Source organism: Scyliorhinus canicula, chromosome 3 (genome assembly GCF_902713615.1).
Source record: "Scyliorhinus canicula chromosome 3, sScyCan1.1, whole genome shotgun sequence".
NCBI lineage: Eukaryota > Metazoa > Chordata > Chondrichthyes > Carcharhiniformes > Scyliorhinidae > Scyliorhinus > Scyliorhinus canicula.
Window position 1 is genome coordinate 72040671 of NC_052148.1, and position 26962 is coordinate 72067632.

General features: G+C 44.8%; 3 protein-coding genes across 4 annotated transcripts in view; 1 reads left to right on the forward strand and 2 right to left on the reverse strand.

Moving 5' to 3' along the window:
* LOC119962720 (kinesin-like protein KIF24) overlaps positions 1 to 8457 on the reverse strand; it is a 118304-nt gene extending 109847 nt beyond the window's left edge. The window contains exon 1 of the mRNA XM_038790698.1: positions 8323 to 8457. The gene's annotated coding sequence lies outside the window, so the exon portion shown is untranslated. The remainder of the gene's footprint in view (positions 1 to 8322) is intronic.
* A 256-nt stretch (positions 8458 to 8713) lies between these two features.
* nudt2 (nudix (nucleoside diphosphate linked moiety X)-type motif 2) lies at positions 8714 to 25436 on the forward strand. Its single transcript, XM_038790703.1, has 2 exons — positions 8714 to 8899; positions 23951 to 25436. Exons 1-2 carry the CDS (start codon positions 8770 to 8772, stop codon positions 24259 to 24261), a joined length of 441 nt encoding a protein of 146 aa, XP_038646631.1. The 5' UTR covers positions 8714 to 8769; the 3' UTR covers positions 24262 to 25436.
* Positions 13816 to 26962, reverse strand: part of LOC119962721 — a 113741-nt gene continuing 100594 nt past the window's right edge. Inside the window, exon 6 of one of the 2 annotated variants that reach the window (XM_038790700.1) lies at positions 13816 to 15017. In XM_038790700.1, coding sequence (XP_038646628.1) covers positions 14786 to 15017 — 232 coding nt within the window. In that variant the 3' untranslated portion in view covers positions 13816 to 14785. The remainder of the gene's footprint in view (positions 15018 to 26962) is intronic. The other variant, XM_038790699.1, reaches the window with a different exon arrangement.

Here is a 26962-nt window from a genome sequence, read left to right on the forward strand (position 1 = left end):
CTCTCCCATCTCCAACTCTATCCAATGCGGAGCGTGGTCGGAGATTGCAATGGCCGAATACTCGGCCTCCTCCACTCTCGGAATCAGTCCCCTACTCACCACAAAGAAATCTATCCGAGAGTAGACCCTATGTACGTGGGAGAAGAAAGAGTACTCGCGTGCCCTCGGCCTTACAAACCTCCATGGATCCACCCCACCCATCTGGTCCATAAACCCTCTCAGTACCTTGGCCGCCGCCGGCCTCCTACCCGTCCTAGAGCTGGACCGATCCAGTGAAGGATCCAACACCGTATTAAAGTCCCCCCCTATGATCAGACCTCCCGCCTCCAGATCCGGGATCCGTCCCAACATACGCCTCATGAAGCCCGCATCGTCCCAATTTGGGGCATACAAACTAGCCAGTACCACCTTCTCTCCTTGTAGCCTGCCCCTAACCATCACATACCTACCCCCCTTATCCGCCACCACCTCCGATGCCTCAAACAACACATTTTTCCCCACCAGAATCGCCACTCCCCGGTTCCTCACATCCAACCCCGAGTGGAAAACCTGCCCCACCCATCCCTTCCTCAGGCGGACCTGGTCCGCCACCCTCAGGTGGGTCTCCTGAAGCATTGCCACATCCGCCTTTAGCCCCTTCAGGTGAGCCAGTACCCTCGACCGCTTCACCGGCCCATTCAACCCTCTCACATTCCAGGTGACCAACCGGATCAGAGGGCGTCCCGCCCCCCTCCCCGTCGGCTAGCCATAGCCCGTTGACTGCCCGCCCCAGGCCAGCACCCCCTGCTCGATCCCATCCCCATAGCGACAACCCCTCACCTCTGTCCCCCCAGCCCCCACCAGCTCCTTCTTGACCCTACCAGCAGCAACCCGGTATTCCCCTTTCCCCCCCTCCCTTCCCCCCCAGGCTAGGAACCCTCCCAGCCGCGAACCGTCCTCCATTGTACTTCCGTGGGTCAGCTAACTTCTGCTGACCCCGGAAACTCCCGCCAATAGCCCGACCCCCTCCCGAAGTGGGATCATCCCCCAATCTATCCCTCCTCCTGGCACCGCTCCAGCGCGGGGAAGAACCAGTTAAGGCCCCGCCTCCCCCGTCACCATCTCCACCCCCCAGCCCCGCAGCACGGGAAACCAGAGGAAAGCCCGCGCTTTTGCACTGCCCCACCACACCCTTCTGACGCAGCTCCCAAATATCAGCCCCACTCCATACCCCCACTCCGGCATAGAATACAACATACCCCCCCGACCCTCCCCTCAAGATACACAGCCCAGACAATGTCCCACAGCACAAAAACAAAAACATAGCAGAACAACCCCTCCGTAAATAACCATATCAAAATTGCAAAAGTACTAAAACAAGAAGAAAACAACAGAAGAAAAAGAAAACACAGCAACAGCAGAATCCAGCACTAATATCTTACAGCCGACATCGCAACCCCCAACCCCTAGTTCAAGTCCAGTTTCTCCGTCCGCACGAAGGCCCCACGCCTCCTCCGGAGAATCGAAATAATGGTGCGGTCCAAATAAGTTACCCACAGGCGCGCGGGCGGCAACATTCCGAACTTTATCTTTTTTCTATAAAGCACCTCTTTCGTCCGATTAAATCCGGACCGCCGCTTAGCCACCTCCGCACTCCAGTCCTGGTAGATCCGCACTACCCCATTCTCCCAATTGCTGCTCTTCACCTTCTTGGCCCAGCGCAGCACGCACTCCCGATCACTGAACCGGTGGAACCTCACCAGCACCGCACGCGGGGGTTCATCTTCCTTGGGCCTCCTGGCCAGCACCCTGTGCGCTCCCTCCAGCTCCAAGGGCAGATGGAGAGATCCGGCCCCCACTAGCGAATTCAGCATTACAGCCACATAGGCTGTCAGGTCCGATCCCTCCAGCCCCTCTGCAAGGCCCAAGATCCGCAGGTTTTTCCGCCTCATGCTGTGATCCAGCTCCTCAAAGCGTTCCTGCCACTTCTTGTGGAGTGCTTCGTGCCCCTCCACCTTACTCACGAGGACCACGGCCTCCTCCTCTCATTCAATGGCCTGCGTCTGCAACTTCTTGATGGCAGCACCCTGGGTGGACTGAATCTCTGACAGCCTTCTGTTCGTTTCCTGCAGAGAGCTCAGTACTTCATCCTTGAATTCTTTAAAGCAGCGCAGGAGATCAGTTTGTTGTTCCTGGGCCCAGAGTCTCCATTCCTCTGGAGCTCTGTCGGCGGCCATCTTGGATCCCTTCCCCTGTTTTTTCTGAGGAGCTGCTGCTGTTTTTTCCCCCTTTCCACTCCGAGTTCGAGTCATGGACTGCAGGGAAAGTCGTTCAGCACACCTTCCCCCACCGGGAGACGTCGAAAAATTTCCATTTTGGGCTCTCAAAAGAGCCGAAAAATCTCTTTAAAACGGGAGCTCCCAAATGTGTGGCTTACTGATCCATCACAGCCACCGGAAGTCCCGTTTCCTCTATTTTGGGTACTAATGGACATCCGGTAACGGCAGCCTGCTTAGTGCATCGGCATTTGCCACTCGGGTTCCTGGCCGATGCTCCAGTTGAATAGGGCCCAGCGTTGGATCCAGGCCAAAGCTATTGACGGTATTGCTTTGTCTTCTTTCAGCAAACGCAGCAATGGCTTGTGGTCTGTAATTATAGTAAATTTCCGCCCATACAAGTACTGGTGAAATTTCTTCACCACGAAGATCACAGCCAGTCCTTCCTTTTCGATTTGGGTGTACTTTTGTTCTGCTGCTGCCAGCATCCTGGAAGCAAACGCTATAGGTCGTTCTTGTCCATTTTGCCCTCTGTGTGCCAAAACTGCACCAACGCGATACAGAGACGGGTCGCACGTGAGTACTAACTCTTTCCTGGGGTCGTTGTGTGCCAAGACGTTCTCTGAGGAAAGCCCCGTCTTGGCGGGCGGACCACTCCTAGGCTTGCCCTTTTTTTAGTAATTGGTGTAGGGGGTCCAAGATGGAAGTTCTGTTGTGTGTCAACTTTCCATATGTCACCAGTCCCAAAAACGACCTTAACTCCTGGATTGTGGTGGGGGCCGGGGCATCTTTAATCACCCTCACTCGATCCTCCAAAGTGTGTAGCCCTGATTTGTCAATCTTGTACCCCAGATAGGTTACTTGAGGTGCTAGGAAAACACATTTCTCCCTCTTTGTCGCACGCCTGCTGCTGAAAACCTCCCAAGGACTTCCTCCATGTTTTGCAGGTGTTCTGCCTTTGTTTTATCCTGTAATGAGGATGTCGTCTAGGTAAATGGCGACTTGTGGTAGCCCTTGCAATATATTCTCCACTGTCCTCTGGAATATTCCACAAGCTGATGATTCCCCGAAGGGTAATCTTTTATACTGAAAAAGGTCCTTCAGGGTGTTTATCGTTGAGAATTTTTGGGACTCTTCAGCTGTAGATATGAATGGCTCATATCCAGCTTTGAGAATAGGAGTCCTCCAGCCAGCTTTGCATACAAATCCTCAATCTGGGGAACTGGGTATTTGTCCAGTTGTGAATAGCGATTAATCATTTGTTTGAAATCTCCACAAAGGCGGACCGAGCCATCTGGCTTAAGGATAGGCACCACGGGAGCCGCCCACTCTGTAAACTGGACCAGTTTTATTATTCCCTCACGCTCTAATCATTTTATTTCCATATCGACTTTCTGCCTTAATGCAAAGGGTACTGGTTGGGCCTTGTAGAATTTTGGGACTACCTCTGGATCTACATGCAATGTCGCCTTTGTTCCCTTTATTGTTCCGAACCCTTCTCAGAAAACCTTTGGGTATTTGCACAGGTGTTCGCTTAGGCGGCCATTTTCCAGCTGGAGAATGTTTATCCAATCCAGCTAGATCTCTTTTAGCCAGTTTCATCCCAATAAGCTTGGCCTCACATTTTTCACTACCATTAAAGGCAGTCTAACCAGTTGCTCTCCATAAGCCACAGTTACATGCATTGTGCCCAACATTCTCCGTGGTTCCCCTGTGTATGTCCTCAGTTTTGCCGAGGTCCTGGTTAGGAATAAGGGATGGAATCCCTTGAAAATTTTATTGAATACTGTTTCCCCTATCACTGACACGGCTGCTCCAGTGTCGACTTCCATCAGTGTGGGCCGTCCATTCAACCTTATGGATAATTTAATGGGTTTTGATTTCACTATCATTACACAATTTAGTTGTTCCTCGTCGGAGATAGGTGGGGCTTCTAGGGGGTGCATTCTCCTGTACCCCAGCCTACGTGACCTTCTCCAAGATGATGGTTTTGGGCTTCTATTTCTCCTTTCTGGCTCCGATCTCTGGCAACAACTACAATATTTTGCTGGGCGAAAGGCTGCAGGGGCTACAGTCTGTCTGGACCTAATTTTCCCTCGCTTGGGAAGGCTTCTGCAAGTGGACCTGGTTAAATTAGTATCCGCGTCGTTCCTGAGGGTGGCTATGCAGTTGCCTATCCCCCAGCAGTAGTCCCTTAATTCAGTTTCACTGGTATGGGCGTCTACCTCCATTGGAGTACCCTGTAACTCATGTGCTCCGCTTGCCACTATTTCCAAGGACAAAGCCACCTGCAATGCTTGTTTGCAATCCAACTCGGCCTCTGCTAACAGACGTTTCTGTATTGCTAGATTATTTATTCCACATACCAAACAGTCTCGGAGCATCTCATTTAGCATCAAGCCAAATTCGCAAACCTCTGCTAATCGCCTTAATCTTGTTAAAAAGTTTGTATCTGACTCCCCAGTGTCTCGGAATGCTGAGTAAAACTGGTACCATCGCAGGATCAGAGGTGACCGAGGGTCATAGTACTCTTTTATTAAGTCTGTCAATTCCTGGAAGGTTTGTGTGTCCGGTGCCTCCAGAAAAGTGAGACTGCACATAATGGCAAAGGTTGCTGCCCCACACGCGGTCAGCAGAATGAACCGTTGCTTTTCATCCAGAATTATATTGTTTGCTCTAAAGAAGTATTTCATCACTCTACATATTGGGCCCAGTCTTCCACTGCAGGGTCAAAAGAGTCCAACTTTCCAAATAAAGACATTTTGCCTGTCAGTGGTTTACCCTCAATGTGCAGCAGCTGCTGACAAGCAGGTTTCTTCGGGTCGTTCTGTTTTCCTCCTCACCACTGTAATAGGTCCACGGAGGCAGAAGTCCCGTCACCAGAATTCCTTTTATTTACAAAGCCAACAGCTGAACAACCATGACCATTCAGTCTGCTATCTACACTGGGAGTGCAGAGGGTCTGATACTGCCTGTTATATACACAGAAAGGGGTTCCCTGATTGGGCCACTAATCAGGAAATTCGTATTCTAATTGGCCAATCTCAAAGGCTTGGCCTAAGTCATTACAGGAGCATCACGGTCTGTTTGGCGCCCGGCGAGAAACCCATTTCGGGGCTCGCCCACTGTTCTCCAGGAATAGCAGGAGGTGTAACGGGTGCAACATGGCCAGAAAATTGCACAATCACTTTGTTCTGCACTCATTTTGTATCTCTCCTGTACTCATTTTCCAAAATCAGATTCCAAAAACGGGTTTCTTTGGCTAACTGACCATATCAATTTTTTTAAGTTTTTCATTCTGTGCTTACAACATAAGAACTAGGAGCAGGAGTCGGCCATCTATCCCTTCGATCCTGCTCTGCCATTCAATGAGATCATGGCTGATCAAACATCCTTTGCCTTTTTTCTTTACATTACTTGTTGGTCTTTTTTTCCATATCTAACTTAGCCTTCCAAATGTTGTTCTACGAAATACACTATTTTACAGTCGGTATTAAATGCAACAGGTGTATTTAAGTATAATCAACTTTGTACTTTAGGTTGAAATCACACACCCAGGATACGCTGTGAAATGCTGCCAAAATTTATACAAGATTACTTTTTATTTCAAATTTAAACATTTTAATTGTTGTTTTCAATAAGAGGATAATATTTAACAATGATAACTGGGTAATTTTGATATTTTATATAATAGTACCATTCAAAGTAGATTTTAATTTGAAATTATAGTATAGTCGCTTGATCATGTAATCTTATTAAAACATGCAAGAACTAGGAACAGGAGTGGGCCATTCAGCCCTTCAAGCCTGTTCTTCATTCAATATCAAAATTGATCTACCCCAAGACACCTTCCCGCATTAACCCCATAAAACCACTGATTCCCTTAATCTACAAACATCGGTCAATCTCTCACTTAAACATACACAACAACTAAGCATCCACAATTCCCTGGTGTAAAGAAATCCCAAAATTCACAATAATTTGAGGGAAGAAATTGCTATTCATCAGACTGATCTTTATTCGGAGAATGTTACTCGTCACTCTGACTTCGTATCCATGTTGCCACTGTCTCTTTTGTTCCTTGAGTTATCACCTTGCTCTGTTATGTGGCACTGTAAGTCACTAATAATTAGCATTCATATTTCTAACATCTGGAAGTTGACTTTTGGAATGCAGTTAACATCATTAAGTATCGTTAACTTGGATATAGTAGGGCAGCACGGTGGCCTAGTGGTTAGCACAACCGCCTCACGGCGCTGAGGTCCCAGGTTCGATCCCGGCTCTGGGTCACTGTCCGTGTGGAGTTTGCACGTTCTCCCCGTGTCTGCGTGGGTTTCGCCCCCACAACCCAAAGATGTGCAGGGTAGGTGGATTGGACACGCTAAATTGCCCCTTAATTGGAAAAAATAATTGGCTAATCTAAATTTAAAAAATATAAAATAAAAAAAAATAAAAAAAACTTGGATATAGTAAACTGATTAATCTCAGACACTAGCTACAACATAATCATTTCTTTTAAATTTAGAGTATCCAATTTTTTTTCCCAATTAAGGGGCAATTTAGCATGACCAATCAACCTACCCTGCAAATCTTTTGGGCTGTGGGGGTGAGACCCACGCAAACATGGGTAGAATGTGCAAACTGCACACAGACAGTGACCCAGGGCCAGGATCGAATCTGGGTCCTCAGCGCCGTGAGGCAGCAGTGCTAACTACTGTACCACCGTGCTGCCCCAGCTTCAACATAATCATAACCTCATATCATGATGTGGAGATGCCGGTGTTGGACTGGGGTAGGCGCAGTAAGAGGTCATACAAAATAGAAGCAAATTACTGCGGATGCTGGAATCTGAAACAAATGAGATTTTCAAAAGAGGTGCTGAGATTTTCCAGCATTTTCTCTTTCAAAGAGGTCTTAAAACACCAGGTTAAAGTCCAGCAGGTTTGTTTGGAATCACTAGCTTTCGGTGCGCAGCTCCTTCATCAGGGTTCTTCATCATTCTATATCATTATAGAATTTACAGTGCAGAAGGAGGACATTTGGCCCCTTGAGTCTGCACCAGCTCTTGAAAAGACCACCCTATCCAATTCCACACTTCCACCCAATCCCCATAACCCCACCCAACACTAAGGGCAATTTTGGACACTAAGGGCAATTTAGAATAGCCAATCCACCTAACCTGTACATCTTTGGACTGTGGGAGGAAACCAACGCAGACACGGGGAGAACGTGCAGACTCTGCATAGACAGTGGCCCAAGCCAGGAATCGAACCTGGGACCTTGGAGCTGTGAAGCAATTGTGCTAACCACTATGCTACTGTGCTGCCCCCATAGGATTATGCTATTCCGCCCAACTAGTCCATGCCAGTATTTATGCTCCACTCAAGGCTGCTCCCATCTTTCCTAATCTATACATCACAACCCTCTATTCCCGCCTATGCTTGTCTGGCTTCCCCTTAAATACACCTACAATATTCACTGTAGCCATTCTCTGTGGAAGCAAGTTTCACATTCTCACCCCTCTTCCATTTCTTGGTGACGATGGCCTCTACTTATGCCCTCCCCCACAAGTGGCAACGTTCTCTTTGTATCCACTCGAATCTAATCCTTTCAGAAATTTTAAAGACCTCTACTTGGTCACCCCTCGGCTTTTTTTTTTAAATTTAGATTACCCAATTATTTTTTCCAATTAAGGGGCAATTTAGTGTGGCCAATCCACCTACTCTGCACATTTTTGGGTTGTGGGGGCGAAACCCACGCAGACACAGGGAGAATGTGCAAACTCCACACGGACAGTGACCCAGAGCCGGGATCGAACCTGGGACCTCAGCGCCGTGAGGCGGTTGTGCTAACCACTAGGCCACCGTGCTGCCCCTCCCCCCCCCCCCTTGGCTTTTTGACCCAGCCAATTAATTATTCCCAGATACTCACATATTTGTGATATCATCCTTGCAAACCCCTCACTCTCTCTAGTGCCTCTATATCGTTTCTATAAAGTTATTATTATATACTATAGATATAGACAGTTGCTGATTAAAATCAATTGCTGTTGTGAGCACCAACCTACCGGCCTTACAGCCCCCTCTCATCCTGCTTCTCTCTGCCGTAACCAAGGCGCCGCTCACAGCCATGGCAACGCCGCAGGCCGTTTGAAAGCCACGCAGCGAAAACCCGCGCCACGGCCCCCGCGTCAGGAGGTGACCAATCACAGCGCAAGATCCTCGCTCCGACCAATCAGAGCCCGCGAGGAGGGTGGGCGGGCGCTGACCTATCGCAGGACGCGGGATTTTACCGTCAACCAATCGGGAATCGGCTGCCGTTTGGCAAAGGTTGTCGGGAGCCGTTGCCCGTGAACCGGAAAGACACAAACTGAAGAGATGAGATGTGCGGTGCGCCTGCTCATAATGCCTGTCTAATTGATTACTTGTTTCTGGTGCTCGGCGCCGATTGGGTTGTGCACCTGTCAATCACGCTGTACTTCCGTTACCGGGTGGTGGGATATCTGTTTCCGGCCATGACTCTCCGGGCCTGTGGGTTGATACTTTTCAGGCGCCTCAATGCAGGATTAGTTTCCAAGCCTCAGGAAATCGAGTTCCTGCTTCTGCAGACTTCTTACGGGCAACATCATTGGACGCCTCCTAAAGGTGAGGCTGATCCTGAGCCTTACCTTCGCAGTCAAGGGTGGGAGATGGGGTTCAGGTTATCCTTGGGATGGATGGGGGCCGGCAGCCGGCAGCCAGCTGACTATCCGGAATGAGAAGGAACCTTCTGAACACTTGTTTGTTTTGTTTGTCACGTGTACCAAGGTACAGTGAAAAGTATTTTTCTGCGAGCAGCTCAACAGGTAGAACATACAGTGCAGAAGGAGGCCATTCGGCAATCGAGTTGGCACTGACCCACTTAAGCCCTCACTTCACCTTATCCCAATAACCCCTCCTAACCTTTTGAAATGAAAAAATGAAAATTGCTTATTGTCACAAGTAGGCTTCAAATGAAGTTACTGTGAAAAGCCCCTAGTTGCCACATTCTGGCACCTGTTCGGGGAGGCTGATACTTTTATGGACACTAAAGGCAATTTAGCATGGCCAATCCACCTAACCTTCACGTCTTTGGACTGGGAGGAAACCGGAGCACCCAAGGAAACCAATGCAGACACGGGGAGAACGTGCAGACTCTGCATAGATAGTGGTTCAAGCTGGGAATCGAACCTGGGACCTTGGAACTGTGAAGCAATTGTGCTAACCACTATGCTACTGTGCTGCCCAAAATCATTAAGACCATTAAGTACATGAAATGAAAAGGAAATATAAGAAAATACATTGAGGTAAACAGCAGAGACTCAATTTAAATTTGATGGTGACATTAGCAAAAGCCTCAAGTCAATGAGTGGTTAATGTCTGGAATGCAGTTCTTGAGGGAGTGGTCAATCGAACACAGAAAACAGCTTTCAAAAGAGAATTGGGTCATTAACTGAAGGGGTTATGGGAGGGGAAGCATTACGTTATTGCTGCAGAGAGCTGGTGCTGACAAGATGGGCCGAATGGCCTGTGCAGTTATCATTTAATGAAATGGATTCAGATCTGGAATGATAATCTTTATTAGTGTCATAAGTAGGCTGACTTTAACACTCTAAAATGAGAGGTCAAAATCTTAGAATAGGAGGCAGCAAATTTAAAACAAATTTGAAGAAACAGTACTCCCAAAGGGTTGTGAATCTGAAATGAAAATCACATTGTCACAAGTAGGCTTCAAATGAAGGTACTGTGAAAAGCCCCTAGTCGCCACATTCCGGCTCCTGTTCGGGGAGGCTGGTACGGGAATTGAACTGTGCTGCTGGTCTGCCTTGGTCTGCTTTAAAAGCCAGCTCTTTAGCCCTGTGCTAAATCAGAACCCAGCAACAGTGCTAACCACTGCTACCGTGCAACCTGAAGAAATAGGGAAGATGCAGTTTGCCTGTCAGTGAAACATGGAAAACATTCTACTGTAACGTTGCAGCTGTGCAGGCTTTACTGGGTGATTCAGGGAGGTGTTCATGTGGCGGTATTGTCTCTGGACTAGTAATTTAGAGACCCTTGGAATGGTCTGTTGACCCAGGTTCAAATCATACCACTGCAGATGGTGAAATTTGAATTCAGTAAAAATCTGGAATCAAAGTCTAAGGATGGCCTTGAAACCATTGTGGTTAAAAAATCATTATTAGGGAAGAAAATCTGCCATCATGTATGTGACTCCAGATTCACAGCAATGTGGCTGACTCTTAACTGCCCTCTGTTATGACACCCTGAGCAAGTACATGTGGTCAATTCCAGCCCCACATGTTCTGGAGTTCCAGAACAAGTGAATTAACCAATAATTTTTATAAAAATACCCAAAGTCTTAGTCACCAGATTTGTACGTCTAAGCACAATTGCTGTTTATTTACAAATAAACAAGAACTAATGAACTATGATGTGGAGATGCTGGTGTTGGACTTGGGTGGGGACAGTAAGAAGTCTTACAACACCAGGTTAAAGTCCAACAGCTTTGTTTCGAGTCACTGCGCTCCGAAAGCTCGTGATTCGCAACAAAGCTGTTGGACTTTAACCTGGTGTTGTAAGACTTCTTACTATAATGAACTATGCAGCAAATACCAGCCTACCCAAATACCAGCCTCCCCGGACAGGCGCCGGAATGTGGCGATTAGGGGCTTTTCACAGTAACTTCATTGAAGCCTACTCGTGGCAATAAGCGATTTTCATTTTCAAATACTTGGGGTGGCACGTGGCACAATGGTTAGCACTGCTGCCTCACAACGCCAGGGATCCAGATTGAATTATGGCCTTGAGTGACTGTGTGGAGTTTGCATGTTCTTCTCGTGTCTGCGTGGGTTTCCTCTGGGTGCTCTGGTTTCCTCGCACAGTCTAAGGATGTGCAAGTTAGGTGGATTGGTCATGGTAAATTGTCCCTTAGTGTTCAAAGGTTCGATGGGAGCACACAGAGGAAGCACACACAGATACGAGTAGATTGTGCACACAATCACCCAAGTCTGGAATTGATCCTGGGTCCCTGGCACTGCGCGGTAGAAGTGCTAACCACTGCCACCGTGCCAGCCTTATTAGGGGTGGGCAATAAATGCTGGCCCATGTCCCATGAACAAATTCAAAAATTTCAATCTGTCCTGTAGCGACCGGCTTTCACGATTTCTGCAATGTCGCTGCTGCTGTTAAGATAAATCAAGTGATTTCGCTGGATGCTGATCAGCTTTGCTTTATATTAGATGTGAGCAACAAATGTATTTCATGTCAATTGAGGGCCTAACAAGATGTGTCAGATGCTGCATAATGAATAATCCAGGATGGTCTATTTGTCCCACCCCCTTATTGGAATTGATTCTCCATACAAACTTGACCTATCCTGCTCTGCTGATCTAATTGTGATCTCACTCCACTTTCTTTCCTACCACTTTGAGTCGATCAAGATTCTGTCTCATTCAGTCTTAAAATGTTTTAAATGATTCTGCATCTACTGCTCCCTTGGGAAAGAAAATGCCACATGACCCTCAGAGAAAATATTTCTCATCTCAGATAGGAGACTCCTTATATCCCCTAGGTCTAGTGATAACAAAATATAGACAAATATATATGCCAACAAATATTTACCCACACTGACCCCAATCTAATTGAATGTTGCTGTGGTAATTGTGAGGCTGTCAGCTTTCACCATTATTTCTGTAATTTTTGGTGCCTGCACATGTGGTTAAACATAGAAGTCTAGAAGTTTCAGTTGGTGATGTACTGCACTGATGCAGTCCTCACAGATAGAATCTGCAAATAACATTGTGATGGTGCAAACTTAGACTACTTACCCCACTGTACTCGCTCAAAAGATGGATGAAAAACTTAGACTTTCTAAGTGGATTATCAATGATGTAAATGATAATTACTGCTTACCAGCCTCTGACTCTGAAAAATTAAGGGGATGGCAAGTTTAAACCAACATGACAAAGGGTGGCACAGTGCTTAGCACTGCTGCCTCACAGCGCTGAGGACCCGGGTTCAATCCCGGTCTCGGGTCACTGTCCATGTGGAGTTTGCACTTTCTCCCCAAGGCTGCCCACAACCCAAAGATGTGCAGGGTAGGTGGATTGGCCTTAATTAAATTACCTTCTAATAGTACTCTAAATGGTTTTTAAAATTTTTTAAAAATCTGTTGACAGGAGGTTTCTGCTGACAAGCCCGTGAACAATTTGTGGGGTGCTGCAAGGGGGAAGGTCATGGTAGCACAGTGATTAGCACAGTTGCTTCACCGCTCCAGGGTCCCAGGTTCGGTTCCATGCTTGGGTCATTGTGCGGAGTTTGGACTTTCTCCCTGTGTCTGCGTGGGTTTCCTCTGGGTGCTCTGGTTTACTCCCACAGTCCAAAGATGTGCAGATGATGTGGATTGGCCATGCTACATTGCCCTTAGTGTGGTTACTGGGTTACAGGGATAGGGTGGGAGTGTCGGATTCGGTAGGGTGCTCTTTCCAAGGGCTAGTGCAGACTCGTTGGGCGAATGGCCTCCTTCTGCACTGTAAATTATATGATATATGTGACGTGAAGTTTACGGCAAAAGTAATTTCGTTGCTGCTCCCTGCAAAATCTGAACCATAGTTTTGGCCACAACCACTCACTCTAGAACTGAATTCCACAGCTCCCCAAATCTGAATGTAAAGTTTTTCTTACATTTAATCTTGTCTCTCTTGGTGAAGGCCACTCAAATACTGCAAACAGTCTGCTTTACTGTACCCTGCCCTATTTTTTCATAATTTTGAACACTTCCATCAAATCACCCTTGAGAGTGTATTGTTCTAACAAAAAATAGCCATGGGTACTTAATTGACGCAAGAGAGTTGTGTCAAGCCACAATAATTTGTCGTTACAAGTCTTTGCAATGTAAGATTTAAAATACACAAAATTTGCAACAATGCATTAAAATGTATTAGGTATGCATAAATGCAACAGTGCCCAGGATAAATTTTAAAATATAACACAGAAATGTCGTCTGCCAAGATTTGAAGATGTATTCACTATCAGCTCCTCAACTGTGATCTAAATAGCTGTAATTGATTTTAAAGTATCTGGCCAATATGATTTAAAACTTCAATTGAAAATAGTTACTAAAACATGTATAAATGGATGAAAATTCCAGTGTGTAACTGTAATGAGTTTGATAGTAAATATGATGCACTTTTGGGTCTGATTTATCTGATTGATACACATTAATGACCTGAACTTGGCATTCCAAGGCATCATTTTGTTTGTGTGTGTATATATAATTTTAAAAGTGCATTTGTCGTTCACCTTACATGACCACTGGATGTCCCAAAGTGCTTTACAGTCATGGCACTAAACTTGCAAATGTAGTATGCAGGAGGATATTTAGAGATAGTCACTTAGTAGTACACCCTGATGAGTGCAAGATGAGAACCTTCAACAGCATGTCTTTTTTTCAGCAATATTGAGCAACTTCAAGTGATAATTCTAAATTTTCAGTCCGGAGGTAATAATCAATCGAACACCAGATAACTTCAAAGAACCTTTTATTTACCGCGGGGCTGCAGCACAAGTGTAACTGAGTTACAGCAAGTGAAAAGCAATTGTCTCTTAGTTACAGTTAACTATATACTTGTAAAACCCCTCAAACCCCTCCTTCATATAATTACTTCTTTCAGTCATTAGCCACACAGTTAGCTCATTACTTGCAACTCATAGCAATTCTTTATCAAGGAAGGAGTATCCCATCCCACGGTTGCGTTTCGTTCCCAGACAGTTCACAGGTTCCCACAGCCAATTCACAGATTCCCACAGGCAGTTACGATCGCGACAAGGCCATACCAAGCCGACCACAGAAGTAATTCATCTCACAAGGCACGTACACATATTACACAAACTTGACATTCCATTTCCCATCAAGCTCTGATTTTAACTTGACCAAACTCTCATTCCATTTCCCATCAAGTTCTGATTCTAACTTGAGCCAAACTCTCATACCCCCCTTTTATCATTTCATGATAACTTCTAATCCATAGCCACTTTCCCATTCTATCTGCACTTCTACCATTTTCCTCCGTTCCTCTGCATCTTTCTCATCCATTAGGCTCACTTCATGTTGCTGTATTAACTGTGGGGGAATTACTGCTTCACTGACACTTTTACACAAGCATTTTATTAGGAGGCTAAGCATGATTATTATAAGTATTACCACTCCCAGGATCATTAATCCATGCACCAGGTAAGACCCCCATGATCCGCCCAGATACGTGTTTACATGTAATTCCCTTTTCTGCCTTTCATTTACGTTACGTCTTGTCCTTTGAAGGGTTGATGTTTCATCCCTTTCACTTTCCTGCCTATAAGGGTTGTTCTTCACTAACACATCTCTCCCTTATACTTTCGTCCTGGCGGTACAGTTTTATGCCTGTTTTTGCAATTATAGTCCCAACTACATCCAATCCGATGGCAGGGCAATCTTCCTTCAGTTCTTCCATCAAGGAGTAGGGTTTGGTGCGGTTATCACACGTAGGCCGAACATCCGTCCACCGGGGTCACATTCCAGGATCCTCCTTCCTCAGGGTTGTTGTTGATGCAGCACAAAGTGTCGTCCCGACACAGGTGATGGACTCGTTTTCCGCTGCCTCCACAGGTTCTTTGCTTGGCCTCCCCATTTGTCTCCAAGAGTCCCAGCAGGATTACGGTGTTAAGTAGGTACTTCATCCTACAGGCTGGGTGGAACTGTAACCTAGGGCTTGGAAACAAAAAAGGTTACTTTTCATTTCACTTCAAGGCCTGACAATGATGGATGTGGATCCAGGCATTTTTCCCCAGTCCTTTCCTAATCCAATTACGAATCAGGACATACTCTCCCGGATTAATAGTGACAGAACTGGACAAGGGAGGTATTTCCTCATAAGCAGCTCGCACCCGTGAATGGAGGCCTTTCAACACCTTAGTTAAGGTTATCACATAGTTGGCCATTTCAGTAGTCATGTGGTGGAATCAGACATCCTTGGGGTTTTCTTGATCCCAGGGAGTTTGAAAGGGTCAAATTTCAGCGGGACTCAGTCGTGTCTTTCCGTCCGGGGTTGCACGTATCTGGAAGAGGGCAATAGGCAATAATTTGAGCCAAGTGGCTCCAGTCTCTAGTCTCAGCCTGTACTTTTGCCAGTTTTGCTTTTAATGTCTGATTAGTTCTTTCTACCATTCTCGCTGCCTGGGGTCGGTACGTGCAATGTAATTGTTGTTTTATTCCCAGCTGAGTACAAAATTCCTTATTGATCTGTCCCACAAAATGGGGTCCATTATCAGAGCTTAATCGATGTGGAATCCCAAATCTAGGAACAATTTCTCACATCAAAACTTTTACTACCGTGGAAGCTTTGTTAACTATAGTGGGGTAAGCTTCTATCCACTTACTAAAAACATCAATAATAACCAATACATGTTTATAACATTCGCATCTTTCCAACTCGATGTAATCCATCTGCAGTGTCTCAAAGGGACCTTCCGGTTACGGGATTTTACCCATTTCACAGGGTATTGCTTTTCCAGGATTATATCGCTGACATACCAGGCAATGACTGCTAATGTTTTGTGCTATTTCCTGCAGTCTTGGATACCACCAAGTCTTCAGCAATATATCACCCGTAGCACGTGCACCACAATGAGTTGCAAAGTGAACACATTCAGTGACCCAGGCTGCCAAGGCGTCGGTCATATAAGTTTGTCCTGCCGGGGTGATCCACAACTTAGTTACGTGATCATAATGACACCCCAATTCTGCCCACAACTCTTTCATACTTTTAGGAGCGTCCTGCAACTTAACGACGTCGGTAAAAGTTGGCATTGGCTTTTCCGAGGGAGACTGGCTTGGTGAGCTTTTAGTCTGACTCATAATTCTTGGCACCACCATCTCCTTCCTTGGGAGGCTTCTTTGGCTTGGTGGTCTGCCTGTCTATTTCCTATATCTGTTGGGGTTTTACCCGATGTATGGGCAGTGCATTTTATAACCGCCATTTGTTTGGGCAGCATCAGGGCCTGTAGCAAGTGAGAAACTAATGCCTTGTGTGAAATTTGTTTGCCGGCGGATGTCAAAAATTCTCTATTTTTTTCCCTTATACTTGGCCAAAGTCATGCTATACTCCAATGGCATATCTAGAGTCTGTATAAATAGTCACCCTTAAATCCCTTCCGAGGACACAGGTGCGAATTAGGGCAAATAACTTGGCTTGTTGGGCTGAGAACGGGGCTGCTGGCTCCAAGGTTTGCCCTTCCTGATTTACTATTGCATATCCGGATAACCGCTCCCCCCTTTCACCGATGGAAGCACTTCCATCTGTGAAAATGGTCAGGTCTGGGTCGTTAAAAGGGGCATCCGACAGGTCCTCCCTGACAGATGAATCTTCCTTTATAAGTGACATGCAATCGTGTCCAGGGTGTTATTGCTCAAGGGGTGGATTGGTGAGAAAATTTGCAGGATTAATAGTGGTGCAATGGTGGAATTGGAGCTTTGGATTGTTCAAGAGATAAACCTCATACTTGTTCGTCGAGCCATGGTGAGATGCTGAGTTTGGAGCTGGCCTAGTAAGGCCGTGACTGAATGAAAGCCCAGGCTGGGAATAGCTTGTTGTTTTAGCGGATACTGCCTGTACACACCCACGCTTGGGTCTCATAAGACAGTTTACAGGGAATGTGGCTTGTTCAGCCATTTTGTGTCATTAATATCTAAGTTCTATCTTCGCATTCAACCTTTGCATGTCTAGTGAATTTACCATAGCAGTTTCTGTCATAAATCAAGTCACTACATTATTGATTATACCTCTTCTAACCCTGTGTAGGTCGTCATGCCCTCAAAATCTAGTGGCACCCGTGTCATTGGCAGCCTGCTTCATAACAACCTTACTTAAAAGACTGTACGTATTTAATTCATATTATGAACAATATCGGAACGCGCGAGAAGCAGACATAAGTTGTATACGCATCCGATGTCTTTCCCCGGATGTAGCTGTAGTCAAGCATTAAAATAAGCTATATCCTTGGTCCAGTCTCTGACTGCTGGGATGCATATCCCATCAATAAATTATATAAATCCCCATAGTTCATATAGCTACATATATCCTGTGTACGTTGTGAAGTCAATGATGTTCAAGCGCCTTCAAGTACTTGTAGTTGTTCTGAGATCTCAAGAGTCATCACAAGTCTCCACAAGTGCTGCTGTCATGCCAGCCTTTCCTGAATGTTTAACCTAAAAATTTAAAGGAAAAGTGTCCTGGTCGTCACCAGGTGTTAGATGTTGTCCGTATGAAACTCTTCCTGGATGGGCCGAACACTTGTGTTATGCATGGGTTAGTTGTCATATATATATATATATATATATATATATATTTTCCAAATCTTTCGTATCCATTTTCCCAGTTATGTTGCATTTGCCCGGTTAATTAGCCAGGTTGTAATAACTCAATTGTCTCAAATTCCTGAAGCTACTGGAAATATCGTGGCACCTATAGTTACTTGTAAAGTTCTGCACTGTAAGTCCTATATTCTAACACCAAAGATCCATTCTGCATAGGTTAATTATCTGAATATATCTGAAAATTCAAAACTTAAGATCTGTAAGTTCCAATTAAAAATTAATCTTCAGCTGTTTTGACTTTTTATTACTTTTATCAAAATTACAAGGCCAGAGCTCTGGAATATAGATTTGCTTCAGTCAGAGTTGTGTGATTTAAAAAAAAACAGCTTCACACATTGTCTGAAGTTTTAATTTCCAATCTAATTTTGAACAATTGTTTTAAAACATCAAACACAATATATTATTGAATCTCTAACTGAACCAATTTTGCGCTGTATCGTGGTTCTTTCCCAGACGTCATGTTGTCATCACCCTACTTTTGTTTAAATTAGAAACATGATCATGGACATATTTAATTTACCCATCTGTTCTTTATACTTAATTCTGCAATCTCATAATTAAAACATCTACGTTGTGAGACAGGTTAGTTTTACCCTACTGATGATTGCAAAGTATTTGTGTCAGGGAAGTTTTAACCCTGAACTAATGAAACATCGGCTTGATCATATGTCATATGCATTGCAACTTGTCATATGTATTTCAACTATCCTAACTTCCACTGAACACCATAAAACTAATATTTTCTTATTCTTACATATGTGATTTTGCACCCTGATTAAAATTCCTTGTGTATCAAAATTACCCCGGAAATGTCAATGATAGCCTTTGAAAAGAAAAAAATTGTTAACTATACTCAACTATGATCTTTAAATCACAATGTCAGACGACACACCACAATAAGTTAGTGAAGTATTTTAGACTGTGTCAGTTGAGGGATTTTGAAACCATCAATTCAAGGTTACCAGCTGCACTTGCGATTACTGGAACTCAGTAGAAATTCAAGTTAAAACTTGTCAGGTGCAAATAAGAATTGTTTTATTTGTCTTCTATTGATTACAACTTGAAAGTCAAGTCAAAGTCTGAAGTTAAAGTCTGAAAATGAAATATGAATACAGAGAGACAGTGAATAGTTCAGAATAATGTATAGATGCCTAAAACTCCCTCTCTCTCTCTCTCTCTCTCTCTGTCTATCTCTCCACGTAACTCTGTCTGTCTTTGGAACTCTTGTCGCTCTTTCTCTTTTATCTAACTACCTCTCCGTCTCTGCCTCTCCCTGACTCGCTCTCTTTCGTTATCAGACTTCTGTGTTACTTTAAAATTATGACAATGAGTCTGCAAAATATGTGTTTTCTTTCATTTTAAAACTGGGAATTAATATGTACGCTTAAAGAGCTATTTCTTTTCCTATGTTAGGTGTCTTAGAAATACCTGGCTTCTACAGTTAAGTAAAAATCCTTCTGGAGCCTATTCTAAAATTCCAGATTATAAACCCAAGGTTACTTTCTCAGAAGATAAATCGTAGCAGAGAGAGATATCAACATTCACAGACCAAGCATACACATTCTCACAGGTCGCAAATATCAGAGCAAAGAGACAGAAATTTCACAATAGCTCAATTAAAATATTGAACAAAATCTTTCATTCTCCTTCGAAAACTTTATCTGTGTTATTCCATTTAAGTCAATTTCCACTGATTAATTTTAGAGGCATTAGCTATTCTTAGAGACGTATATTTCTTTGTGCAGATGACCTGCTTGCTGAAATGGTTAAATTTTTGTACAGAATCGAAAGTGGTGGAGAACTTGACATGATGCCATTTTTATCTGTTATACGACATCAAACTTTACTTATTCTTTCCTTCAATGTTACTCAAATTTATTTCTGGTTCTTCAAACTGAATTCAATTTTCAATGTTCCCTATTTAACCAGTTTTTGGAAAGAGACATTACTGGATGTTTATTTTTCTTTTATTTCAAATGAATTGAATTACTGCCGAATTTATCAGGACGGCTTGAAACGCTCTGAAGTTATTCTCGACAAGTATCCATTGTTAAGTTCCTAACTTTAATCTTGTATTGACTTTACTCCCCATTTTTCATTTTGGGAGGGGGATTTGTCATCCTCAGATATTCCTGAACAAAAACTAATTGAGTGTTTTAGCCCCTTTCTGATCTTTTGGACTTTACTTTATTTTAATTTTTTTTTCCTTGAGACATTCCAGTACAGTCGTTAGCCGTAATTGTTGGCAGTTTTGTGATGTTTTTGCCAGTTTGCACAATTTGTACTGCCGCTATCTTTACTCGCTTTATTGCTATGCTTAAAGGAGTCAGAGCTCAATTCCTTTAAGCTAGCCTGTTTTCCAAACTGTGTGAAGGCTTAATTTCAGTCATTTGTTCTTTTAACTGGTGAACTAAAATGATTCCTGCTTTATTTGTCTTATCTCCCTTCTGTGTATCTCACCATTTTTCTCTGTTCCACAGGGATCACACCCATCTTTGATCATTGTTTTTTTTTACCAGAGTATTTTGCTCTTTAAAAACCAAAAAAGAAATTTTAAACTGACTCTTTTACTCATTTGGCTTTGATACCAGATTCGTTGGATGTTACCTCACCGTCTGTCCGCCTTGCCGAGTGACTCTAATTTTTGGTGGTCAAATGTTTGACTACTCGCCTTGTCCACCAGCTCGAGCGGCGTCTGGCTCAGAAACATCCTTCCAGACTTGCACCAAATGTTAGGGGTGAAAATATTCACACGAAGGCCTGAGTATCAGTAACAAAGCAGTTTATTATGTCAGAATTCTGGGAGACAAGATCTGGGGACTCCGCAGTCCCTGGCAGCACCTTATCCCACTTAAGCTTAAACTCACATGGATTAATATACAGATTCAAGGCGGATAGTCTAATGACTTGGTTCTTTTCCCATATGCGCATTCCTTTTTTCCAAGACCGTGGCTGTTTTAGCTATTCCTTTCTCCGTCAATTTTATACCCAATTTTAATGCATTAGTCCCCCCAGTGGCCAGTCCAGTTCTCCTAAATTTTTATGCAATTCCCCAGATAATAATCTCAGCTGCTTGGAATGCTCCGGATTCTGTTCACAAAGCGTTTGCAGTGCACTGTCACTTTCAAAAGTGGTGTCTTAACGTATCACCCATTATACCCTTTATCTGATGCCAGATGGTCCATCCGATTACAATTTAATAACGATCCTAGATCACTAATCCAATTTTGAATTTATTACAGGGTTATCCTGCCCTGTTTTTCAATTAAGGAGATTACGTGTGTGATGTTTTATGCCACTTTTTGCCCTGTTTATGTGTTGTTAAGCAGAGTTATCCACATCTGCAGGAGATTATAATTTAAATCACGGAGTAATCGCGCTCCGTACAAGCCAATTAACAGCTCAAAGGTGACACTGTAAAGATTCTATGTTAACCGCCTTACAAAGTTAACGGGAACCTTTTATCGCGAAGGTTTTAGGTAATAACAAGGACCATGTTGGCATCGATACCTCTTTACCTCTTTTAACTATTTCTTAGGGACTCCAACCCTTGTTCTTTAGAGGATTTTAACCTCGGACTCTAGCCCAGCTCTTTTGAGGAATTTAACCTCAGGGACTCTAACCCGGCTCTTTAGAGGAATTTAACCTCAGGGACTCTAACCCGGCTCTTTTGAGGAATTTAACCTCGGGGACTCTAACCCGGCTCTTTTGAGGAATTTAACCTCAGGGACTCTAACCCGGCTTTTTGGTTTTCTGGGGTTCTCTGGACTGAACTGAATCTCGGAGGGACGTCTCCAGCAGCAGGCAGTCGGACAGGCTCGCGACCGGGACAGCGAAGGGGAAAAACCAAAGTGATAAAAATACTCACAATTGGGGACCCTATTTTCCCCAGGCGTCGGGAGGCGATCTGCCGCTTACACCGTCTGCTTCTGTCGACGCACCAGAGATCCCCGTACGAGCCACCATCTGATAATTCTAAATTTTCAGTCCGGAGGTAATCATCAGTCGAACACCAGATAACTTCAAAGAACCTTTTATTTACCGCGGGGCTGCTGCACAAGTGTAACTGAGTTACAGCAAGTGAAAAGCAATTGTCTCTTAGTTACAGTTAACTATATACTTGTAAAACCCCTCAAACCCCTCCTTCATATAATTACTTCTTTCAGTCATTAGCCACACAGTTAGCTCATTACTTGCAACTCATAGCAATTCTTTATCAAGGAAGGAGTATCCCATCCCACGGTTGCGTTTCGTTCCCAGACAGTTCACAGGTTCCCACAGCCAATTCACAGATTCCCACAGGCAGTTACGATCGCGACAAGGCCATACCAAGCCGACCACAGAAGTAATTCATCTCACAAGGCACGTACACATATTACACAAACTTGACATTCCATTTCCCATCAAGCTCTGATTTTAACTTGACCAAACTCTCATTCCATTTCCCATCAAGCTCTGATTCTAACTTGAGCCAAACTCTCACAAGCAGACATGTGGAAGATGAAGTTTAACACACAAGTGAATTGATTCAATTTAATTACAAAAAGTTGAGGAAATATAAAGTAAATGGTGCAATTGTTTTGAAAATATTATTTGATTTTTAACATTTTATACATAAAACAAAACACAGAATGAAAAGAATAACTGAAGAACTCCCCCCCCCCCCCCCCCCCCACTCTACCAACCAACCCAAGAATAACCCCCCCCCCCCCCTTTAAGAGCTGACGGTAATCAACTCTTTAAAGTGAAGAATAAGTAGACCCATCTCTTATGGAACCACTCAATCCCCCCCCCCTACCCCCAGTGAACTTCACCTTCTCAAGATACAGGAACTTCCATCAGGTGCCCCAGCCACACACTGAGGCAGAGGGTGGAGAAGCTGACCTCCACCCCAACAGGACCCGCATGCGAGCAATCAGCGAGGCGAAGGGTAAAACATCTGCCCCCTCTCCCGTCTGCAGCTCTGGCAGGCCCGACTATTGCCCCCAGGGGACTGGGCTCCAGGTCCAAGTGCAAGATCGCCGACATGGTGCTGAAGAAAGTCCTCCAAAATGGCTCCACTTCGGGCAGGAACAGAACATATGTACTTGGTTGGCCGGATCTCTCCCACACTGCCATAAGTATCCTCCATCCCCCTCAAACAGCCGGCTCATCCTTGACCTCGTCAGGTGCACCCTATACACCACCTTTAACTGTATTAGGGGGTGGCATGATAGCAGAGAGGTTAGCACAGTTGCCTCACAGTGCTAGGGACCCTGGTTCGATCTGGGGACTGGGGTGGGGGGTGAACAAAACCAAATAAATTATGCTAAAACTTTATAAAAGGCTAGTTAGGCATCAGCTACAATAAGGTGCCCCATTCAGGATACCGTCTTTTAGGAAGAATATCAAGGCCTGAGAGAGGGTAGTTGTTTCTCTACCCCCACCTAGTGGTGCGCAACACAAATTTCGATCAGTTCCTGTAGCTATTTGTTTCCTGGAACAGTTTTTTGCAAGTAGCTTATAACTTGAGGGGACATCACTCCGCCACAAGTGTGGTTGACTAGGAGACTCACCTACTCTTATTGGGCAGCATGGTAACATTGTGGATAGCATAATTGCTTCACAGCTCCAGGGTCCCAGGTTCGATTCCGGTTTGGGTCACTGTCTGTGTGGAGTCTGCATATCCTCCCTGTGTCTGCGTGGGTTTCCTCCGGGTGCTCCGGTTTCCTCCCACAGTCCAAAGATGTGCAGGTTAGGTGGATTGGCCATGATAAATTGCCCTTAGTGTCCAAAATTGCCCTTAGTGTTTTTCCAAGAGCCGGTGCAGACTCGATGGGCCGAGTGGCCTCCTTCTGCACTGTAAATTCTATGATGCCTGCCATTGACACATCGGAAGGATTTTGCAGATTGCTACTCAATCTGTTGGCCAGGTTACGAATGCACCTTCCTTGATCATCAAGTCCTGGAGTGGGACTCCAACCTGGAGCTTCTGGCTCAGAGGCAGGGAAGCGACACTACCCACAGCACCACAAGATCTCCCTTTGAAAGGGTGCTGAGGAGATTTACTAGAGTGTACCATGGAAGTGGGACTTCAATTATGTGGAGTGATGGTCCTAAAATTGATATATGATATTGCTATTCTAGGAAAACAAACATCTGTCAGTCAGAATGCTTTCTGGTCATAAACTAATGAGAAAGCAAAAAATAATAATGATTTGTAAAGCACAATTGCTCATTAGTGTGGTTACATAGGCCATTTAGTTCTAATATGTGTGTATCTTTTTAAGGACATGTTGATCCAGGTGAAGATGACCTTCAAACGGCGCTTCGTGAAACTGAGGAAGAAGCAGGACTAAAAAGCAAGGATTTTAATCTGCTCGATGGATACAAAAAAGAAATGATATACAAAGTGAATAATAAACCCAAAACTGTTATCTATTGGCTGGCAGAAGTAAAGGATCATAACGCAGAAATAAAACTCTCTGATGAGCACCAGACATTCTGCTGGTTAAATGTGGATGAGGCCTGCAAAATTGCTAAATATCAAGAAATGCAGGAAGCACTGAGAGAAGCTCACCAGTTCATCTCAAATAAATGAGACCAGGTTCTTTATAAAAGGAAAGGCCTGGATTGTTTTGTTAAGATTTTTGAAGGTTTCTCCCTTCCCCTCTTCTACTTTGCTCTTGAAACTCAAGACTGAACCAATACAATTGCACAGTTGTCACCAGGTACTTCCATAACTTGCTCAAGTAGTCCTACGTGTGTGAGCCTGGATCTTGAATGTTGGAATGCTACAGAGTGGAAACATTTTCCTGCCATTGCCAAATTCGCTTGCACACACTTTCCTATGGAAACCTATCTGGTGACTGATTGAAAAAATAAAGAACTTTTATTTATGTAATACCATTCATAAAACTCAGGATATCCCAAAGTACTTCACAACCAATTTATTGCTTTTAAGGCGTAGTCACTGCTGTTATGCAAGAAAACATGGCAGTCATATTGCACACAGCATAATCATGCCATGGAGGTATTGTACCCATCGACCTGAAAGACAGCACCTCCGCAGGGTAGCATTCACTGAACGCTACTAACTCAGTTGGCTGGACAGCTAGTTTGTGATGCAGGGCAAAGCCAGCAGTGTGGATTAAATTCTCATACCGGCTGAGGTTATTCATAAAGACCTCCACCTTGTCAACCTTGCCCCTCATCTGAGGCGAGGTGATCCTCAGGTAAAATCAGTGGTAGCACAGTGGTTAATACTTGCTTCACAGCGTCAGCGACCCGGGTTCAATTCCTGCTTGGGTCACTGACTGCGGCGTTTGCACTTTCTCCTTGTGTCTGTGGGTTTTCTCCGGGTGCTGCAGTTTCCTCCCATAAGTCCCGAAAGACGTGTTAGGTGAATTGGACATTTTGAATTGTCTCTCTGTACCCGACAGGTGTCATAGTGTGGCGACTAGGGGATTTTCACAGTACCTTCATCGCAATGTTAATGCAAGTCTACTTGTGACACTAATAAATAATCATCTTTATCCATGTCCCACCACTGACAATATGGCATGGTGGCAGGAAGAGGGCAGGCTCCCCCTCCCAATCCGTTCCCCCACCATTCTGCCAGCCCTCCTGCCTCCTTGCCAGTAAACTGGGAAAATTCAGCCGATTCTGCTTCTCTGCCCAAAGATGCTGGCTTTTCCGTTTGTGTTTGCAAAGATTCTATTCTATGTGCTTAGAATTGTTGGACATATAGCAAATTAAACAAGAATATCATTCATATCTACAGTTATCCCTTTCCAAATATATTCCATCTAATTAATTTATAAAGGCGAAATTGTGTCACTGCTTGCTTTGGTTTATTTTTCTCAGCATTATTTATATTTTTCTTTGGAAAGTATTTTTATTAAATTTGTAACTTTTATTCATAAACAACAATCAAACACCAGCACATGCATCAACAACCTCAACAAACATAATAAAAGCATAAACCCTGCTAACACTTACAACACCCCCCCAATATGACACCCATCAACAGCTAACACTAACCAGATCCTTGAAATGCAATATAAATGGTCTCCATCTACGACAGAACCCGTCAATCGCTCCCCTCACTCTGAACTTGACCTTCTCAAAAGGCAAGAACTCCATCAAATCACCCAGCCGCTCTGCAGCACTGGGGCCTGTCACCTGCCTCCAACTCAGCAGAATCCAACTCTGAGCCAACAATGAGGCAACGGTCAGAGTATCCGCCATCACCCTGGTCCTCAATTCTGGCTGATCTGATACGGCAAATATCGCTACTGATGGGCAGGACTCCAAATCCACATTTAAAATTTCAGAAATGGCATTGAAAAAAGACCCTCAGAAACCCACCAATTTGGGGCAGGACCAGAGCATATGCGCATGACTTGCAGGCCTTCTTGAGCACCGGTTGCACCTATCCTCAACCCCTTCAAAAACCAACAGATTCTGTCCTTGGTGAGATGTGCCCTGAACACCGCCTTGAGCTGTATCAAACGTAGCCTTGCACAGGATGATGTAGCATTCACTCCACACCTCCTCTTCCAAAATGTGACCCAGCTCCTCTTTCTACCAAGCCTTCACCTTTTCCACCGAACCCTGCTCTTCCCCCATGATCTGACCACATAACCCGGACGTACCGTTGTCTTCCACACCCACACAGGAGAGAATACGTTCAAGGTGGATAGCAGCACCCCCGTGAATGTCATAGGGTCACATGTTTACAGCATGGAAACAGGCCCTCCAGCCCAGTTTCTATCACTAAGGTGGTCCCACTTGCCTGCATTTGGCCCATATCCCTCTATACCCACCCTGCCCACGCAACTATCTAACTGCTTTTTAGTCAAAAAAGCTTGCTGGACGCAGTCACGCACCTGAAAGTACCTAAACATACCCACCCAACCAAGGCCTGCTTCCTCCCTCAGCACCGCCCAGTCAGCAAACCGACCCTCCAAAAATAGGTCTCCAGTCCCTTACCTTTCCACCCCCCCCCCCCCCCCCCCAAAAGTGGCATCAAGTTTCCCGATTGGAACAAATTATTTCAGCAGATAGGGGAGCACCTTGACAACCCCCCCCCCCCCCCCCCCCCTCCCCAGCTTAAAATCTTGGCAGAATTGCCACCCCCAAATCTTTAACATGGCGATAACCACCAGATTCAACAAATACTTCGCTGGAACAAACAGCAGAGATGCTGTCGCCACGTCCTGATCCCCGAACCACACCCCTCCAGCCTCTCCCTCTATAAGACCCACCTCCGAATCCGAGGAGTTTGCCGCGCCCATACA